Genomic DNA, 21,537 nt, shown 5'->3' with positions numbered 1-21,537 from the left:
ATGGTTTTGTAATCACCATACAAATGGGTATAGATATTGTGTTTTAGTTAAAAACACTACAGACGTCAATTTAAACATATGGTACCTTTCTAGGAGGTCTATTTAACACCTGTAGTAATTGTTCTGGCTTTGCATGTATAGTTCATTTGATGAAAGACCTCTCCATCGACACGGCACTAGTAGTGTGTAAATACATTAAAAAGACAAGGCCATCATTCACCTCTAATACCAGTTTGCAATGTTTAAACTGAAAACATTCTTCCTGAATGCATTATGGTCGCACATTTTCAATGTAAATGTTCAATCTTTTATCTAACACCAGCACTACCCATGGCACACCGTTATTCATTTTTCTAACATCATTCAAATAATGCATTACAAAAACAACCACTGATGTTTGAGAGGGAATATTGTAGCATTGATGCAGTAATAAGGATCCTCAGATGACCTTGTATATTTCACTCTGAATCATATTCTTTCAGTCATATTTATTTTCCCACTCCTTCCTGTTTGCTTTGAATGCTGGTCCCACCTTTTCCTTTTCAGTGTCAACAGAATAAGACTATTTTTGAGAGGTTTATTCTGTGTTTTTAATCAAATCGTGTTTTCTGGTACACTGTGACATTCTGACTCTGAGGCGTTGCCAAGATCTCTCCATTCCTTTCACCCTCCACCACCACTTTCTGTAATGTTAATGTTCATTGATAGGAGCTTGACATTAGTTCTCAGTGTTCAGACTAAAATATGTACAGTAAATGGAAACACTGGCAACCATTCAATTGACAAGATGGCTGACGGACTGACCCACTAACTGGCTGACTGCCAGACCTAGTGGCTGACTGACAAGCTGACTGACTAGACACTCCAGGCTTTTACCTCACACTGTTCACCAAGATACATACAGTAAGTGCAATAGGAGCAACATTCTGATTGACCAGTGGATTGATCGGGTGACTTTGAGAATGACAGTCACACTGTAGCTGGTAATGTGTAATGGTGTGCACTGAAATGGGTTTCAATAAACTCTTAACCAAATGGCTGCATAAAGGTCAAAATCAAAGACAATGGTTGTAATAAAGCTACACTCTTGTTCTTGTATTGCAATGTCAAGCTAGTTAATCTTTTTTGTTATGTGAGAAAATACACAGCGAGTGCATTCTTTGTGAACAGGGCTTTTCTATGAGACCTGTAACCCCACAAACTAATTTAGTTAGAGGTATATTCCTTTAGCTTGGAAGTAATGCTAAGTTACAGCTGTGAGTAGGCTAACAAGCCTGCCATGGTTGCTAAACTATGATTGGATACTCAGTGTTAGGGGGAGGATTTTAGCAAATATTTCAATCAATTCATGGCAAATCCATTAAATCTATTCTTATTATTAGCAACTATATTTTTATGTTTATATTTATAGCAGTTACCTGAATGAACTGTAGCTCACTGCGTGATCGTGTGAGTCACCGACTGACTGAACACTCACTGACTGGCTAGATGTCCACTGCTCTTCCCCCACTTCTTGATATAAATAATTACCTAATGAGAATGTTTTTTTCTTGAAAAGAATGATGACCCTGAAAATGATGAAAGTTGACCTATTTAAATGGAAAATTGACTGTACATTTGGCAACATGAATCACTTGCTCGCTTTGGGGTAGAGCTGTTTGTGTTATTTCATTTTTATTATTTAACAAGCAAGATGACTGAGAAAACATTCCCATTTCCAGCTGCAGCCTTAGGGTGTAGTTGCTGGGGGCTGAGACCATACTGTAACGCACCCAGTCACATCTGGGAGCTGGCTGGATCTCCCACAATCACTACACATGGCAATGCAACAGCTGGGCTTCAGTGCTTTGCTGAAAGACATCTTTGTTTGGAGGAACTTTGAGCATCATTCTTGTCGACAGATTTAAACCTGCAATCTTTAGTTTTCACACAAGCTGCTGTAACTCAGTCTGCCAAGAGGCTATTATAAAGATTTGATCCATATAATTGATATGCATGCTCGATATTCAAACTTATGCCATAAAAATCAAATCTGACTTGTTTCAGTGCAAAGGCCTTTAGGTCTCCAACAATAATTGCAGTAATGAAGCTTTTAGCAAAAACTACAAAGCAGGAGGACAATTATCCGTATAATTTGTCCATCACATTAGGGATCCACCTCAGTTATTATCTAATGACTATACTGTGAACTGTTGTCAACAAATGATCATCCTGGCTGGATAATATTCATAATATCCTACCTGTATACTGCCATTGCTGTCTTTGTCACTTTGCCTCCCCATCACTCAACCAACACTAGCACCCCCTGTATGCCTTTGTATGTTTAAATTGGTCTAATTGACAAGGTCAATGCAAAAGTCAGATAAATAATACAAAAATAGAGCATTTACATTTTATTTAGGTTTGGCAACACATCCCATGACTTTATGGTAAAAACATTGTCTAAGGACTGACACTAGCACTAATAGTATACAATGTTTTCCATAACATATATTCAAAAGTAGCTGCAATGTTATCAAAGGTCTGACAAATATGTACACATTGTACATAACAATGAACTTGATGTGAATCATTTTTGCCAAGTTGTATCAACTAATTCATGAAAAAGGACAATTTCAGTCTTCATTCAAAAACACACAGTAAAGACCTCCAGGCTTTTAATAAACCAGCATCCCTAGGTGAGAGACCCCATACATAAATAGCTTGGGTAAAGTCCCCAAACGACATGTTGAGAACAAAGATGATTAAATGAACTCACCAAGGTGATAGACTACTACATCAACTGTGATTTCATCTTGGCCTGCCAAAGTAGACTTCAACCCTGAGACCCTGGAGTGTTTTCCAAAACCACTCAGCAATGACAAATATACTGCATCTTTAAATGCATTTTGATCCTGGAGTGAAAAGCTTTTTAAATTGCTCAGAGATGTGGCTGAATAATTACTGAGCTTCAATTAAACATGCTAATGAACACTTAATGGCTGTGGTTGTATTTTGCTGTACATGGTCGATTAAGGAACAGAGAGATAATGTATAACAAATTGACAAAACAATCCTAAATTACAGAAATGTATGAATACACTAATACAAAAATATTTAGATTGTTTCTAATTTACTTTCCTTTAATTTAAATACAATTCAACATATGATATAAATACTCAATAAAAAAATGATAGCATTCATAGATATTTGATAATTCCTCTAATTATCAACAGGGCTGCCTGAAATCTTGTGACTGAATTGTAAATTATGTAAATGCTATTGCCCTTTAACAAGAACAATATGTCCGCGGAAGATGACTAAATACACACATACACAAACAGGCTTTTCCTATGTCCAAGAGCACACATCCACTCACAATAGTTAAAGCTACTAGAACTTTCATTTTGTGTATATTTTGGCGGTCCCTGTGGACTAAAGTGGTATTTTTTTTCCAAGCACCAGAATCCCTTCAGAAAACCTCTAATTTTACTGCAGCGGGTTCGCGACAGTCTGTCTGGTTTCCTCGCGCTTCCATTCTGTCCAGCTAGCACGGCAATACGGCCTGGTCTACAGCAGCGTGCTGGCGGAGCAGCGAGGCAAAGCTCTGCTCGTGGCTGGAAAAGTTGGTGAAGGTGAAATCTTAGCGAGCAGAAGAGCAGTGATATAAGTTGTGCACCAGGGGGTGCTCAAAGCATGCTTTTCTCCTTGTGGGCTTTAATTTTGCTCGCTCGAGTAGAGATATTCTGCGCGGAGTGACGTGAAAGTGCTCGCAAAAGCAATTTGCGTGGGCGCAGTGGTGTATAAAGTACCCAAAAGCCGTACTTTTGAAAGTAAAAGTAAAGTAAAGTAAAAGTAAAGATACCTTACTGGAAAATTACTCCAGTAAAAGTAAAAGTCACCTATTAAAATACTACTTGAGTAAAAGTCTTAAAGAATCTGATATTTTCTGTACTAAAGTATCAAAAGTATTTTTCTGATATAAAATGTACTTAAGTATTGAAAGTAAAAGTACAAGTACATGATTTTAATAAAAAAGCAAAGGGTCTGAATTTTGAGAATTATGAAGTTTATTCTTTTAAGTGCTATGGCCACCATGACCAAGGACAAGGGGTTGTGTTGAAAATAACTGGGTTGGCTGTGATCCATCCACATATATTATGCTCAACATAATATATTGTAAGTATACTATTATAAGTGTACTTTTGCATCTACTATGAACTTATCATCATAATTCTCCAAAAAGCAATATGACACTATAAAGGAGTTGCAGCAGTGTGGTTATAAGTATGCTCATTCTGCCTGGTACCGGTCCGTGGGGCCCTTGGTACCGGCCGCACAGAAAGAATGAATGAAAGATTAAAATTAAATTTAAAAAAAATCAAGGCCGGGAAGATGTTTTATTGTGAAAAAGGACCGGATACATCTGTCTGTGGTAACTTTAGACGGAACCTATTGACACATGTCAAGATGTTACGTTACTCTAAAAATGAAATTTAAGTCTGTTTCAACTTTGTCGGTGTTCTGGATTAAAACCAAGGCAGAGAATCCTGAGATCGACAAAAAAGCACGAAAACATGCGTCCATTTCAACATCCTGTCTTTGTGCAGCGGGTAATAAGTTAAGCAGTAGACAGGACAATAAGGTTTGGTTAGGAGTAGAGTCAGTAGACAGGACAATAAGGTTTAGTTAGGAGTAGAGTCAGTAGACAGGACAATAAGGTTTAGTTAGGAGTAGAGTCAGTAGACTGGACATAACGAACACCCGTCAGGTGTTGTTGTCTCCGGACTCTCCGAGGTCGGACCCGGTCCGTGAATATATTGTCTTCACGTAACCGGTCCGTGACGCATAAAGTTTTGTGACCGCTGGGCTAGAGGATGTAGAGGGAAAATGCAGAATATTGTGATTCGCAAAACCTGCTTGGTGTCGTTTGTGTTCCGGATGTGTTTTTATTTTTTCTAAAGATAGATTTGATTTTGTAGCGAGTAACGAAGGTTTCAGGGGAAATGTATCGGAGTAAAAGTACCAGTTTTCTTTGCAAAATGTAGTGAAGTAAAAGTAAAAGTAAACAGAAATATAAATAGTAAAGTAGAGTACATATATTCCAAAAAACTACTTAAGTACAGTAACGAAGTATTTCTACTTTGTTTCTATACACCACTGCGTAGGCGGCTGTTAAGTTGTACGCGTGTGACCTCTACACACATCCATCTGCACTCGCGGATTTTGACATTGATTTGCTTTCATATATGTCTCTCGTTTTGTGCCTTCGTCTCTATTTTGCTGTGTTGGTTACCGTCTCTCTTTCTCTTTTCTGGATCTCCTCACTGTTTTTATCACTTCCCCCCTCTCTCTTTTTCTCTGATGTTCCTTTGTATTGTTCTTTTCTCATGTCTGCCTTCTTGCCCCCGCTTCTCTCCGAACATGGATATAAATCATTAGATTATGATCAATTCAGAAATTCATCATTTGGGCAGCAGCCTGAAGGAGGAGGTTTTTATGAGCAGAATGGCTGAACTGTAACTCACACACACACACACACACACACACACACACACACACACACACATGCACACACACACACACACACACACACACACACACACACACACACACACACACACACACACACACACACACACACACACACACACACACACACACACACACACACAGAGAGTCGGTCCAGCTAGCTGGCACCACCTAGAGCCAAACGTCTCCCTCTGAGGTCTCATAGCAGTGGCTTATGAACTCAACTAACCTGTCTGCCAAAGCAGATTTGTTAATTTAGTCTCTCAAAGACAAATTTGGAATTGTTTTCATAAAGTGTTTGCCACTAAACTTAACTAACCCTGCCCAAGGGCTTTGCCATTATAATGTATTCTCCCTGAGACAAGTAGAATTTAGCAGACCAGAACAACATATGGCTTGCAGGGAGGAATTACAGTCAAAGTAAAATAAAAAAGGTGGATCTGTTTATAATAAAGTGGAGCTGATGAACATCCTCAGACTTCTAATTAAAGAGTAAATCTCAAGGGGTTACAGCATAATAAATGCAGTGGAACATAGCACAATCAAAGCATACTAGAAACAAGCAGAATGAAATATAAAAAAATGATTTCATATTTTACAGTTAATGAGCCCAGACACAATCTAATGAATGGTTAAAAAAAAGTGTAAATGTGTATTTCCAGTGGTTCTACAATATATGCAATTAAAATGAGATCCACCAGCTTGCAATGTCAGTCGTGGAATTGGCAAAGTTGCAGTCAGAATATTGATCGATCCTCATTGCCCGCTGACACGGTTGACACATTTCCCTACTTAGAGAGTGAAGTAATGCTAACAAATACAGGAGATACTAAACTAAATATAGGTAATCAATTAATTTTTGTACAAGCTAGTTTATTGTAGTCCACACGCACTGACATTAGACTATATTTCAGAAAGAAAACAAATATTATATGTAGTTTATGAGAGATATCATATGATATTAATCAAATTAATTAAATTAATTAAAGATTTCACATCAGCAACTGGGTTTCTCATGAGCAATGAGTAACTTTATACTCAACCCGCCCTGTTGCTAATGTGTGAGGACCAGCAAGGTAATGAAGATGGCTGACAGCTGACAGGAAACAGGCAATCAATCACAAGCTTGTTAAGAACTCCGCTAATTAATCAGCTAACCTATCACACTGACACCACTCATTAACATGTTGATTAACCTTTAAACTAATTAATATCAATTAAAAACAATTACAAGCAAATCTCAAGAGGAGTGGTCAGGTTGTCAGTCAATCAATCATTCAATCAATCAATCAATCAAAGGGAACGTCTGAGAGTTAAGAGGATGGAGAACAAGAAGAAAGATGAGAGGAGGAGGGAGATACAAATTAAGAGAGGGTAGAGGAGAAGGATGGGGGAGTGGAAAGATGTGTTGAAGGAAAAGAAGGATGAGTTTAATTAACAATGATTTGAACTTTCTAAAAGGTCTATTACATTATTGTCTTCCACACTATGCCCTGACTGTACTTTTTCTCGGCAGTGTGACGTTACCAGATCGTTCTCGGAGGAGAACCACATAGACATTAGCTCCATAGTGGCTGTTCATTAAAAATCAAACTCAAGCAACATGTGCAGTGGGGTGTCATCTGGGGTCACATTCCACCTAATAAGCTAGTCATACCCAGAGATTGGGAAATTATGCAGAGTTAATATACAATCATTAACTGAGTTAATTGCAGCTTCAATTACTTAATTGTCCTAATTGACCACCGTCCTGCAAGTGGCACATGTGACCAATAAAGTAAAAAAATACACTGGGTCATAAAGAAACTTCTTTCTCAAATCTAAGCATTCCTTGGCAGTAATCTCAATGAGCAATAAATGCCCTGTAAAAAGGAAAAAAGCTGGATTCAATTTGCTGGTTAACGGCATTGAATGTTTATATAATACTAGCTATAAACAATATTTCAACACTAATTTGGTATGGAGCAATCTCTTGCTCAATGCAATGGCACTACTTTCTACCTCTATAGCCTGTTTTTCAGGTGCTAAATGTTCATGTAGGGAAAGCGATGAGTTGTTTGTCTGAAGAAAGATGATATTAATTTAAAGAGGCTTAGAAAGGTTTTTCAGTGATGACAAAGACAGATGGTAATAGCCCAAAAAAAAAATCAGCAAATTACCATAATTGCTGTTTTAAAGGACAACAGTGTTAAACGGCGCGATGAAAAAATAGTCGCAAAAAGAGAGTGAGGGAAAATATTTAAGTTAAGGTGGGAGAAGATGTAGAAATAATAATAAGTATCTCATATGAAAGTGAGATATGACATAACGCGGCCACGTTATCTTTCCTGTGTTTCTTATACATACAGGGACCAGTTATGACAGCACATAGCGCTCATGCTCCCGAGAGGTGACATTTTGGATGGGTGCACACCTTTTTCTCCTTGTCTGAGTCTGCTTGGTATTTTAGTGACTTGTTGTGAACTTGAATGTGCCGTGAAGTGAGAGGCGAGGCACAATAGAGAGTGTGTCAGTAGTAATCAAGTGAATGTGCAATTTCGGTGTCAAGCATGACCATGATTTACTTGCTTGTGCTGCACGCCTACACTGACCAGGTCAATGGCGCATGGAGGGAGGCCCACTGTGCTGTTTCCAGGACTTTAGTATACGCTAGTTTAACTTTAAAATAACACACACACACACACACACACCAATAATACAATGTTCCTGCTATTTTGATTAAAGTGGAAGCAGCTGATTTGTTGGCCGTGATTGATGCAGGCCTATAAAACACAGACTGATAATTTTAATCACAGCCTATTTCCATCAGTGCTGCAGGTGTGCAACGCATATCAAACACAGCTCTATGCCCAGTGTACGTTCTGATGTTGAATGGACTTTATGCACCATGCGTAAAACATAGTGGTTTACATAAAGGGCTCAATAGAGTTTGAAAGTATGAACTAAGAGGTGATCTGAGATTAAAACAAAACATGGGAGAGTATAAACAAGTAAAGTATGAAATATAAACACAATCTTTTTTCTCCACACATTCAGCTCCCCTTTATCGCTGTTGGGAGACGTGGACGATGACAAATGAATTTCCAAATGTTTTCCACCAGTTAGGGGTTGTGTCAAAGAAAACGAACTGTACGCCTAAGAGCGTTTATACTGAGAGAAAAAGAAAGATTACAAGAGAGAGACCTGGACTGAGGGGAGATGCAGAAAGACGGAGACAGTGAGAGAAAGTGTAGTCGAGGAGAGACGGGAAGATTGAAAGTCAACAAGCGGAATTAACTGTCTGTTGAAAAGGAAAAAAAGGCAGCAGAGAAAAACTGAAAAGGCAAAAAAGAAAAGAAAATGGCAAAGGAGCTAACGCAGAACCTTCAAAAGAATCATCAATAAATTAACAAACCCAAAGAGACATAGATGTGTGTTTATCATAAAGGAAAGCTGCCTGCATATGTATGTGTGCAAATGTGTACATTATCATGTATGTCCCTCTGGATGTAATCCCATTACCCATGTTACCTTGATAATGTGCGCTGAAACCACGGTAGCGGTGGTTGGCATCAGTCACAAAATGCAGTCGGAGCCAGTTCTTGTTGCTGACGATGGGAGAAGGGACATTACTGCCTGACAACCTGAGGAAGAAAGAAAGAACCTTGTAAGAAATTGAAGCAAACACACACAAACAAAACCTTCGCCTTTCCATTTTTCTTCCAGCAAATCCAAAAATGCTGTAGGTCCTTGAGCACGGACATCAAACTATTGGTCATTTGACTAGTTTGAAAGAAAATGGCGATTGCTGTTAGTTGTTATCCGAGGCACCTTTAAATCACTTGAGGCCCTGGGGCTAAGGATGTTTTGCTGGCCATTCCCTTGCTATAACAAGGGATCAAAAATGAAATTGCATAGTTTTAGGTCAAAAAGATTTCCCCTAAATTTCACTGTGATTTTCTGCGGGTTTTTTATTGAAAAGACTGACAGACTTTTTGTATTCACGCCTGTGATATGAACGTCTTACAATGATGAGTTTCTGTTTACTGATAAGGAGGCCACTTATGAGGCCACTTCATCTCATATTTGACGCTGTCCATTGAGTTACAGTTACCAAGGCATATTGTGAAGATAATGCCCAAAAAGCTTTAAATCAAAACATGCAATAGTTAATCATTTTATTATTTACATCATTATTTTATTTACATAATTTTCATATAACAGCTTTCGTCTGAACATTTAAATCTGCTGGCATTGTTTTCCATGTCAGATTATATTCTGTTGCATAAATAGATTCAGAAAACCGTTTAACGACGGTAGACCCCGAGTTCCCAGCTCCAGACCTCCAGACCTCCAGACCCCAACCTGCCCATTTCTCTCTGCTTCAGCACACCTGAACCAGCTCTGATCCAACAGTTAGGGCTGCTGAGTTGCATCGCGCGTGTTCAAACATAATGCCACGATCTTTCTATGATCTATCTTGGCTACTTGTGAGGCCCCTGGTACTCAAGACCATGGATCTTGGCCTTGGTAAACCCATGCATTGAGGTGCCATTGGTTTTCATGGTGACAACACGTCACTGAGGCTGTAAAGTGTGTCACACTTTGCTGCTCCGCCGCAAAGCCGGAAGCCGAGGCAGTGAGTACAATCCATGTTTCACCTTTTACTGCCATGGTGCAAAAGGGACCGCCTCCATGACAGCACTACACGTACACAAGACGCCGGCGCTGTGCTGTTCCACGCTGTGTGTCGCCCCGCTACAGTGATCCCATTTATCTGCAATGGCAATAGTAAACATCACAATGTCCGCTGCTCTGACCGTCCTGCTATGTTGATTTAAATGGGAACGTCCATTCAACTCTCCTTCTATTGTTATGGTCTTGCAATTTGATTGGCTCTTTTAAAGATAGTACAGACCATGAACACACAAATATATCTGGGAGTAATTACTTAGAGGGAACGGAAAAAGCACAACAAATGTGAAGTCATTCTGTGTAAGAACAAAGCCAAAGTCTGTAAAACAAGGTAGTCGAGCAGTAAAAAATGTCACTAAGAGACGCTAAAAACAGCCCACGGTTTAGTTTACTTCACATAAATTTCTCTCACTTTCTCCGTCTATCCTGGGTATCGTGTGTGTCTTTGTGTGTGTGTCTGCTGTCGTGTGGAACAAAGCCTCTGGTGTCTGAAATAACACTGAGTTAATTACAAACAGTGGAAGGACCTCACTGTCCAACACAATCGGTCTGTTTCTGCAGCTCCAATCGAAAAAAAACTGGGGATTTTGCTGCATGCTAAAGGATGCCTCAATTGCTCTTAATAAAGTAGGAAATAATGTATTTCTTATTAATTGTTCTTGCCATGATCGTACGATATTGCCAGGTGCTTAGGGTGAAGGATTTGACCCAACAACTTTGAGCACACACTCAATTATCATGAGAGTTTCTGAGCATTTTAATGACATTGGTGTTGTATTGAATAATTGTCATTGTCAATATTTTGACCGCTACTATCCTCTTCGATTGTTATAAGCAAATCAACAAGTTTCAAACAAGTTTCGGACTGTCAAACTGCAGTATTACACTCTCTACAATATTAGCTTTTTTGCATTGAAGCAAGCGTATGAGCTGGGGCTTTGATGGTGCACGGCACTAGTAGAGAGGACCCAATTTGCAATTCTTTCATCAAGAAGGGAGAATGAGATCGCTTAATTGGCTAAGAAGAGGAACAAAGCTCTTGTGGTTGGCAAAGTGAGAGTTTTAGGTCATTGTTGGCAGCCTCAGAGGAGGGGACTGCTTTCCAGTAGACACTTAGAGAATAAAACACCCTTGCTCCTGTATAACTTCAAATATCTGGAGCTGAAATACAATGTCTGCTGGCAATAATCGTCTTCTATACATCATCCCTTTGATGTATGGTGCTTTCATCTTGTAATGTCAGCCACAGGTGCGTTTTCATCTCCCATTTCATTATAGTTTTTTTTAAAGCAAAATCACCTTGGCTGTTACATTTGAGACACAGGTATGAAATGGACTGTCCTGTCGTGTTCGCTTGTCTCCTTCTATAAACCCCCGCTGTTAACCTTCGCAGTCCATTAATATCCACACATGGTCGCACACACACACATAGATGGCTTATGTATACAGTACTGTCCAACACCTGCACCCTCCAAAAACAGCACTATGAATTGGAGCACAAGAATGCTGAGCAGATGTTTTAGAAGGTGTGTCTATGTGTGTGTTGGTTTGTGTGTGTGTGTGTGTGTGTGTGTGTGTGTGTGTGTGTGTGTGTGTGTGTGTGTGTGTGTGTGTGAGAGACAGAGAGAGAGAGAGAGAGAGAGAGACAGAGGGAGGGTCACCTTGTGCCCTAGATCAGTAGGGTTCTCTGATGTCTGCTATTAGTCACACACACATACATACATTCACACACACATGCAAAGTAGTTCCACAGGCCCAGATAGACAACAAACTACCTGATTTACATGCAACAGTGCCAGCACAACACAACAATACCACAACTGTGAATGGAGGTGACCAACATAAATAGGCACCTATGTTATGAGATTGTTAGTCATGCTCTCTGGACACAAGTGGCCATGTCATACAATTACATATACATGCTTAATTTTCTGGAATTGGGTGATTAGAATGACAATGACTACAACAAGTAAATGTAATTGAGTTTGTGAGCTGCATGAATAGATTCAGATTCAGATTCAACTTTATTGAATAGGATACATGCAAACAATTGGAAAAGAAAGAGAGAGAGAGACTTTTCATATCTGTTTCTACTATGGTTTGATTCTGCAAGTATTGGTCTGTTTTTGTAGATTTTTGGAAGTTATATATTTTTAATACAGACAATATTCGAGAACTAACTGAAAATGAGGAAGACTTAAAACCGGGATCGTTGTGGTTCATAGATGATGTCTTAACTGCTAAGAAATAGGAGTGCCTTGTATTTGTCTTTTTCTACCAACAAATAATTCATTATACATACTAAAATAGTAGTTACTGCCTTGAAGATCCCATTCAGAAAGAATAATGCCATTTTATTCAAACTGAAGACACTATATAAGATAGATAATAAAGCGGATGGAATATAATTACTAACATCTGATAAAAAGTCTTTACATGTATATGATCTATTTATCGTAAGCGATAATGACAAAAAGTACATTTGTATAACGTGTACACAAATAGAAAGGCAGAAAAACATCAAACAAAATGAATGTATCCAGAACATTTGTGTGTATTACTACTGCTTGCATGAAAACATGATGTAAATATATGGAACAGGCTGGACAAGAGATTTATTTGATATTACCACTGAATTCAAAGAGTAAAATGTCATAGTATGGCCACAAGGGAAGTATAGATTCACATTTAAAGTATGTTGTGTAGCACATGAGAATAAATACATCTAATTTAAATACATTTTAAAGGAGGCACGTGATGTTTTGTTGGTGTAGTAAAACATCAAAGTCCTTCAGAGAACGTCTTCTTTTGTTTCTCTTACTTTACATTATTGGCATTTTCTATGAGTATTTAACAACACTACAATCTGGTCCTCTATCAGAGCCTGATGCAGGCTGAACAGTATAAGAACACTGCAGGAGCATTTCATCTCTTGATACTATTATTTTGTTGTCTGCAGCCCAATCTTTCTGTAACCCTACAGAAAGGTTTCTCTCTCCTACCCGTCCTCTTTCCCCCTTCCCTTCCTCAGCTCTCGTCTCTGTGTATCTTCATGTGTGGACTCTCTCTGTCGCACACATTATTCATGTTTACAGCTCTCAATTCACTTCCTGCTATGACATCATTACCCAGAGAGCATCATTAAGGGCAGAGTGTGTGCATATTCAATCTGTTCCAATATTAAAACAGGAATTAAATCATAAATCTGTACCGAGAGCCAGTGTGTGACGCTAAACGATTAAACTGCATGCTCAGGAAGCACTTAAACAACTCTAAGCTGCAGGATGAAGGTAAAATTCTCTCTTACAGCAGGAGCTGGGAGGTCAGAGAAACATGTTGGCGACTAAAAAGGTCACCCATCTGGATCCCCACAGCAGCTGGGAACACCTCATGCACAGGTGCCTGGCATGTCACATGAAGGATGATGATGCTGGAAAAGGAAACTACTTTTATGGATAATTAAAGCTTAAAATGATGCTTTCAGCTTGAAACCTAATACCTCCAAGAAACAGCATCGTCTGAGGTGCTGAGAAGCTAGTTGATTTTCCCCGTGTGGACAATTTGTGATGCATTATTACTCATTCATCTATGCTGATGGCCTCTGTCTGTGACTGGTAAGTGTTCTCCCAAGATATCTACTATAAAGGCACTTCAGAGCTGCCCCGAGGTATTATAGATCATCTTCTGATGGGCTCCAATATTATTTTTAATACCTTGGTCTGAGCGGGTGTCCGACCATGTGATTTGACCGTGACATAGCCGTAAAAAGATATTGGGTGAAGCCAGGCTGAGGGCTAAGGGCGACTGATGCTTTAAAACTTCTGAAAATGAAAGTTTCCTTAAGATTTCATGAACCATCTACAAAGCTTGTGGAATAGTTTGTTTGAACTAATTAACAGACATAACCCTCAAGCAGCATACGTATTAAAGAAGTTTAAACAAGGGCTCTTAATTAATTGTCACCTGGGTGTTCTTAACTTGATTATAATGATAATAGCAGCATAGCAGAGTACATTTAGCAACAAAAAAAGACTTGTTAAAGGACAAAATAAAAAACAAACAAAAAAAAACTGTGAAATGGTCTCTAGCTCCTCTGTTAAAAACAAGTGCCTCTGTTATGAAATGAAGTGAAGAGGTGTTCTTCTCTGGGGAACCAAATGAAATAACTTGCTCAGGTGATATTTCCTTTTTGCACAACACCGTTGTCTAAAGCACGGTAGATCCAGGTTTATGCTCAAACCCGAATGGGAGTCTGTCAGCAATCAACCACCAACATGGAAATATGCAGGGAGGTCCCGTTACAACTATTGTTCTCTAAAAACCATCAATATTACCAAATAAATATACTGAAAAGGTATATGAAGGCCTCCAGTGTTCCATGCTCTACAACAGCACAACTACATGAAATAGAAAAATAGATACTGCGATGGAGATCGAGTGTACGTTTGTTTCTGCAGGAGGAAGAGAATATCCATAGAGCTGCCAGAAGGAGCAAGAGGACATAATTGATTAAATACACTAGACCAAAAGAGCATCTCTCGCTCTCCCTCTCTCCATCTCTGTCTACCATCCTGCCATCTATCCTCTGTGCCTCTCTTCCTCCATGTAAATACAAACCAGCTATTCTATCGGCAGGATGGGGATGAGAGAGAGGGAGGAAGTAAAGAAGCATGAGGTGGCAAAGATGGATGGAGGTATGGGAAGACATGGAGGGAGAGAGCAAGGGAAGCCACGAGGGGGGAGACAAGCTGACAGAGGTACATTGGTTCGTTTGTTCACTTGCTAATTATTCATTTTAGCATCTAAGCAGACTGTAATTACAAAACACAAAAACAGTGTTACTAGAGAGCAGATTCTAGTGTGGGTATTGTATTAAAAATCCCATAAACAGCATTCAATTAAACAAAAAAAAGGTAATTTTCTGCCATGTTGAACACATGACAGGAGACATTTCATAATTGAACGGAGACTTTTCTCCGAGCTTCTTTTTGAAAATTGTAGCAGTTCACTATTTACTGCGATTGCATTTACTGCATTTTTAAAGAAAACTAAACTAATAATCGGCAGCATAATGGGTTTACAAAAATGGGATCAGTTCATATAGCATTAGATCAAGTTTCTCAGCTCAATCCCAATTGTTCACTCATGTTGTGATGATGCACAGAGCGCAATCTGCAGAATATAATAGAACCTCTCACACATTTAACGACTTTAAATTGCTTGGAAATCACAGTTGTTCTCTCAACCCCAGAATGAATGACAATTGTAAACAATCTGTTTACTTTATTAGACAACAAAGCGTACCAGTCGAGACAAGAGACGCAATGTTTTCTGTAGTGTAGCTTGCAGCAACTTGAGCTCTTCTTAGCATCCTGCTGTTGCTGTTATTATGCTGTTACTATGAGTCCAAATTGCTGCATACAAACATATAACATACCTTTCATCACCAGATGCACTTCATCTAGTCTTTGGGGCAAAATGCAATCACTCATCAAGGTCTAATGTTTCTGTGCAGTACGGCTCGTTGCATTGTTCACCGTTGACGTTCTACCGGAGGACTTTAATCTCATAAGTGACATCTTGCGCAGACAAGACAGATGGACATTTGACACCGGCAACTTGATTTCTGACCAGAGACACAAGGTTAAGAGTCTCCACCGGCTGTGTGATGAATGGCTGTCCACAAACATGCGGAATCCTTACATCAGTGGTCACGGGGGTTAGAGAGCTTATAGACAACACTGACTTTTGTGTGTGTGTGTGCGTGTGTGTGTGTGTGTGTGTTTATTCATAAGACAGTAGGGGTGTGCTACTTAATCAGGCAATCTGTCTTAATAGACTCTTCTAATTAAGACAGCTTGGAACTGCCACACACACACACACACACACACACACACACACACACACACACACACACACACACACACACACACACACACACACAAATGCACGGAGAGAACAATGCTCATTCACACACGTGCATGCAAACAGAGAAATGAGCATGCACACGCACACACACGCACACACACGCACACACACACACACTCTGCAGGAGTGTTGATCTGAATGTAGTCTAGGAGGAGCATCATCAATCAATATACAGAGACAGAGAAGTCCTCTCTGCGTGTGTGTGTTTGATACATTGTGTGTATGTATTTGTGTGTGTAGTGTGTAGTGTCTGTGTGTGTGTGTTTGTGTGTGTGTGTGTGTGTGTGTGTCTGTGCTTGCGTGAGCAGGCCTGCTGTGTCACTCTCCATCAATCTCAAGTGGGCAGAGAGTAATCAGTGTTCACAACAGGACCCTGCTCTGTCTCTCCCTCCCCTCCCTTTATCTCATTTAAATTTCTCTCCTCCTCCTTGCTCGCCTCCTCATAGAGCTGCGAGGTGTTTTTTCAACTGGCTTGTTCACACGGACAGCGGAGGACTGCAATAAAACACAAGTGGGGCGGACTGTGGACCATATTGGGGAAATAATCACTTTGAAGGTGATAATTTATGAACTGGGTATTAACTTTTGAAACAATTAAAATGATAAAAAACACTTGTAACATGGTCTACGTTTGGTTGTGTGGAAGTACATGGGCCCTGACCTCAACCCCATCAAACACTTTTTGGTTTAACTGGACCGCCGTTGGCCAGCCAAGCCTCATCACCCAGAATCACTGCCTAAACTCACTGAACTCTTGTATCTCAACTGGTGCAAATCCATGCAACCAGCTTCCAATATCTTGTTGAAATGAAACCAGAAGAGTGTGATGCCCAAAGGCAGCATATTAGTGCTCCTGGTTTTTGGAATGAGAAGATTAATGTTCACATGCGGGTGTAACATTTGGATGTCTGTTCATTTTTGGCCATGGACTGTATCTCCCAAGTACATCTGAATAAACTAACAGATTGACTGTGATGCTGTAAAAAAACACAACTCGTGAGCTGAGTGATGTAAATTAGGCTCTATACAACATAAACTACATAATATACTGTACCTTCCAAGCAGAAACAGCTGAGTTGTGTATATTATAGAGAGGTATGTTCCCCGTGTAGAACATTTTACACCATCTGTTGGGTAATTTATGTTTGTAATGGCAGAGCAAGCCGGTTACAAGTATAGCTTCTTCTACTTCTTGATGTGGCCAAATACTGTCATGATCTATTACATATCAGAAAGAAAATCTGTCTTTGGCTTGTTACACCACAGACTGACAAACCAGACTCAATATCATATTTGGAAGTGTTAACATGTTCATTTCTGCCTACTTGTCTATCTGCCTGCATCCAAATTGGCCCATGACAAAAACTCCTAAATCACTCTGAATAAAATGTGATTTTGTGACACTAGGTGAAACTGAATATATATATATATATATAATTTTTTTATAATCAAAGGTGTGTTTTTAATCATATAATATAGTTATCAATCCTGTTTTTGTTCTACGTTTAAAACCATTTTAACCATATTCAGTCCACTCAATGTTCATGTGAAAATGCACCCTCTTCTTTTAAGAAAATGCATTTTGACCAAAAAAGGAACAACTGGTATTAAAGCCAGTGAATAATAGTTACAAACTATTACTTCTCTCTTTATTTCCCCCTCTCTTCTCCTCTTACTATTGTCTCCCCTCTCTCCCCTTCCTCCGACTCTCCAGGTTTTACTCTCCATCACTCTGTCTGTTTACTCCTTCCTTCTAGCTCTGTCTCTTTCCAGAAAAAGCCATGGCAACGCTGGGCGGCTCCCTGCCTCTTCTCAAACCCTTTGTGTGTGTGTGTGTGTGTGTGTGTGTGTGTGTATGTGTGTGTGTGTGTGTGTGTGTGTGTGTGTGTGTGTGTGTGTGTGTGCGCACGCGCGCGTGTGGCCTGCGGGACAGCACCGCAATCAGAGCAGAGACAGAAAATTGGAGAGAAAGTGGGGGAGACGGGGGACGGAGACAAGGAGCGGAAGCTGGTGTTATTATTATTACATTGTATTATAATTTTAGCACCCCAGCCACCAGTGGCTGACTATTCAATACACTTCCAAGCACATATACACAGATAAGTACATTCACAGAAACACACTCAACCAAATAAATACATAAATTAGTGCAAATACGCACAAACACACACACAGACACACTGACTGGGTTTAGTACAGGGAATGCCAATGACGACGTATTTATGATTGCAGAGTTAATTTGCGGTGGCCTGGCCCAACTACATATCCTGCTCCAGTGATGCTCAAACTCTGGCCTGGTCCCCTGGGTTAGGCTTAGCACCACCTGGAAAGGTTATGTGCTGTGGGAATAGTAAATATCAAATTTCACTGTCCAGCAACAGTGACCTGCATAGAAACACTGTTCCTGCAGTGATGACATGTGCTCACTGTCATCAACGTCTGACAATATCTGTCTATATGAAAATAACATGTCATAGCTCTTGGAGCCGACAGAGTTTCTGTCTGCTTTCGATAAGAAGTTAGCTGTGATTTAAAATAAATGAATAAAAATGCGTTCTTGCTGAGACACGGGAGGACAGATAAAGAAAAACAGCAAAATCAATGTCCATTCAGTGCAAATATCAATCTTAGGGACCCTCACCAAAACATTAAAATTGAGGAAGTAGACATCAAAGGAACATCATCATTGTCATGTTTTTTACCCTGAGAGATGTGTTTTGGCATCTCTGTAAGCCGAGGGCAAGGGTTTGAATGAAAGTTTAAAAAAAACATAAAGATCAAATACATATACGATAATTGAGATTTAGCTTTGTCATGCTGCTCAGTATTTTTCTTTTAAGTGCAAAAGTTGAAGATGCCTCAAAGCCCGAGAGTGTAAGTGACCTATTTAGTTTTTTTAAGTGAATGTGTATAATATGACTCTGTTTGCATAAACACAATAATCTTATTATCACACACTAATCTAATTATAAACCTTGCTTTGATTCTAAGAGTAATTTGATTAAGCTGTTTACATGCAGAGCAGAGGAGGATGTATTTTTCCCCTATAGGCAACTGGTAAATTCAGAAAGTGCCCTCATGAATTACAAATGCCTGCCTCTGTGGCTGGCTTCTCATTAGCTCCTATGCAACAACCCGGCCGTTTGTCCAGATTTTGAGTTAATGCAAGCTGTGAGGAAAACAGCAGCTCTAAAAATGGACACTCTCATGTACTGGGCAAGCTGCTCAGCTCGGATGGACGGGCTTCGTCGGAGTATGGTGTTTACATCTCTGAACGATCTTCACATAATGCTACTAATTTCACAGTTCTCCACACATTTTAATTCAACAGTGAACACTCTCCATATGACCTGAGTTACAGAAACGGTGGATTAAGTTGTTTACGTAGCACGTAGCTTTAATCTAAATGCTCGTAAAGCTGAATGTGTCTCAGTCGGTGCTTCTCTACCTTTCTCAGTGTTCAGCTCAGCTTCTACACCCTCTTCCCTCACCCATGAGTCCCCCTGAAGGCCTTCTCTTCCTGTGTCTCCCATATTCCTTTTATGCTTCTTTCCACCTCTCTTATCCTGTCAACTCTCATCTCGACCCTCCTTGTCCATAATTCTGCACCTCTGCTTTCGTCTCCTCCCTACCTTTACCTACTTACCTCTCATCTCCACTTCTTCTCTCCTGGCTCCTCTTGTCACCCCAATTGCCCTTTCTGCTCCTCGGTTCTACCCTGTCCTCTCTTGTCTCTTTGGCTCTCTTGTCATCTTCTGCGTGACCTGACACTGCCTTCCTAAAACACAATGACACCTCTCTTGCTGTCTTGTCATCTTGCCTCCCCTCTCCACTTCTCTCATCGAGGTTGGCTCTCTCAAAAAAAGAAGGTGGATTCCCAAAACAGTTTAGTAATTTGTTTCAAAGGTGTGGGTTAATATTGGAGTAAATTTGCTTAGACGCGCCGAGACAATAGACTTGTAGACCTAAATTATACTTTGGGCCACCAGAAATTGGATTTAAAAATTGATGCCCTCAGAGAAATAGTGTGAAGGTCACTAGCATAATTTATAAGCCCTAATGTTGCACAGAGATCCACAGGAAAATAGTCTGCATCATGAACTTGTTTACAAGCTGTCTGTGAGAGGCCGATGTCTGTGTCTGGTAATGGGTTCTCTGAGATTCTCTTTTTCAGAGTCCTGACTGACTCTGAAATAAGTGCTTGATGTGGTTGATGCAGCAATTGAGTTTTGAGAAAAAGAACAAAACAATGACAAAAAATATGATTTTTTTTCTTTCCTTACCATGGTGAAGACAGCCACTAATTCCGCGACAACAAAGCTGGTTACAGACTTCCAGAGCAGTACAATGGAAATATATCCATATTTATATATATATATATATATATATATATATATATATATATATATATATATATATATATATATATATATATATTGTCTTTATCTAACAAAAAAAAGAATAATAATGAGTAATGAAGGATCATCACTGTCCTTTAGAGCGGTTTGTAGTTATTATTTTATACTACTATATTACTGCCCATATAAGCAGGAGTAAACTGGTGTCCGTAAATGATTGTGCTAGGCAGCTGTTATGGACGATACATGTGTGGCACCTACATTTGAAAGGCTTACATAGCTACAGTAAATACTGGCCCTTTAAGGATAAAATGCTAAAGTTGCTTAATTCATTGTTTTAGCCTTGATATAAACTCATCTGTCTTAAAAACAGATTGTGATCATGACGTATACATCGTTGTCTGTCCACCACTACCCCATTTTGATGCTTTCACTGCTTCAAAAATACATTGTGTAAGTTGATTACATTAATTTTTTCATCACCAAAAAGGCTTGTGCGTATCCTTCAGGTTTACAAATGTGTTGAATACACGTCCTTCCTCGTACAACATTTGCAAAGACACCTTTTGTGATGAAAGTTGAAAACTGCATTAATCACATCCAGTGAGTCTATGAGCATTTTGCTGGCACATGGCTACTTCCCTCAGCTGCATTGGCCGCACCTGTAAGTCAGGGGAGTAGCAAATCACATCCCCCGCTCGTGCCGGTACATATGCATCCTTATGTGCTCGCATGGGATTCAAACAGAATAGGGACCCACTCGTCAAAATGTGGCGCCGTGGAACTACTAGAGGTCAAGAACTCCACAGAGGGTTCTTTACATTCTGCACACAGAGGCTCCGACTGCTGAGGTGTTCCTCTAAACAGGGTCACAGTCATTACTGACAGCAACACTTGATCTATTTAAATCGCTGGACACAATAGGGATGTGGACATTGATTCAGAGGGCTGTAATCGAGCTAGCCCTCCTCCCTGTTTGTGTGTATTCATAAGCTTGTGTTGCCCTGTATCTTCAGACACATATTTGAAATAATCTGATATGTGTGTTTGTTTGCTGTGTGTGTGT

General features: G+C 39.6%; 1 protein-coding gene across 1 annotated transcript in view; it reads right to left on the bottom strand.

Moving 5' to 3' along the window:
- Positions 1-21,537, bottom strand: part of csmd3b (CUB and Sushi multiple domains 3b) — a gene marked incomplete at both ends in the record, with an annotated part of 320,436 nt that overhangs the window by 131,215 nt on the left and 167,684 nt on the right. Inside the window, one exon of the mRNA XM_079231867.1 lies at positions 9,022-9,134. Coding sequence (XP_079087993.1) covers positions 9,022-9,134 — 113 coding nt within the window. The remainder of the gene's footprint in view (positions 1-9,021; positions 9,135-21,537) is intronic.

The sequence above is a fragment of the Taurulus bubalis genome (genome assembly GCF_910589615.1).
Source record: "Taurulus bubalis genome assembly, chromosome: 16".
Lineage (NCBI taxonomy): Eukaryota > Metazoa > Chordata > Actinopteri > Perciformes > Cottidae > Taurulus > Taurulus bubalis.
The sequence above is the reverse complement of the archived record's forward strand: the minus strand, read 5'-3'. Positions and strand labels throughout refer to the sequence as shown.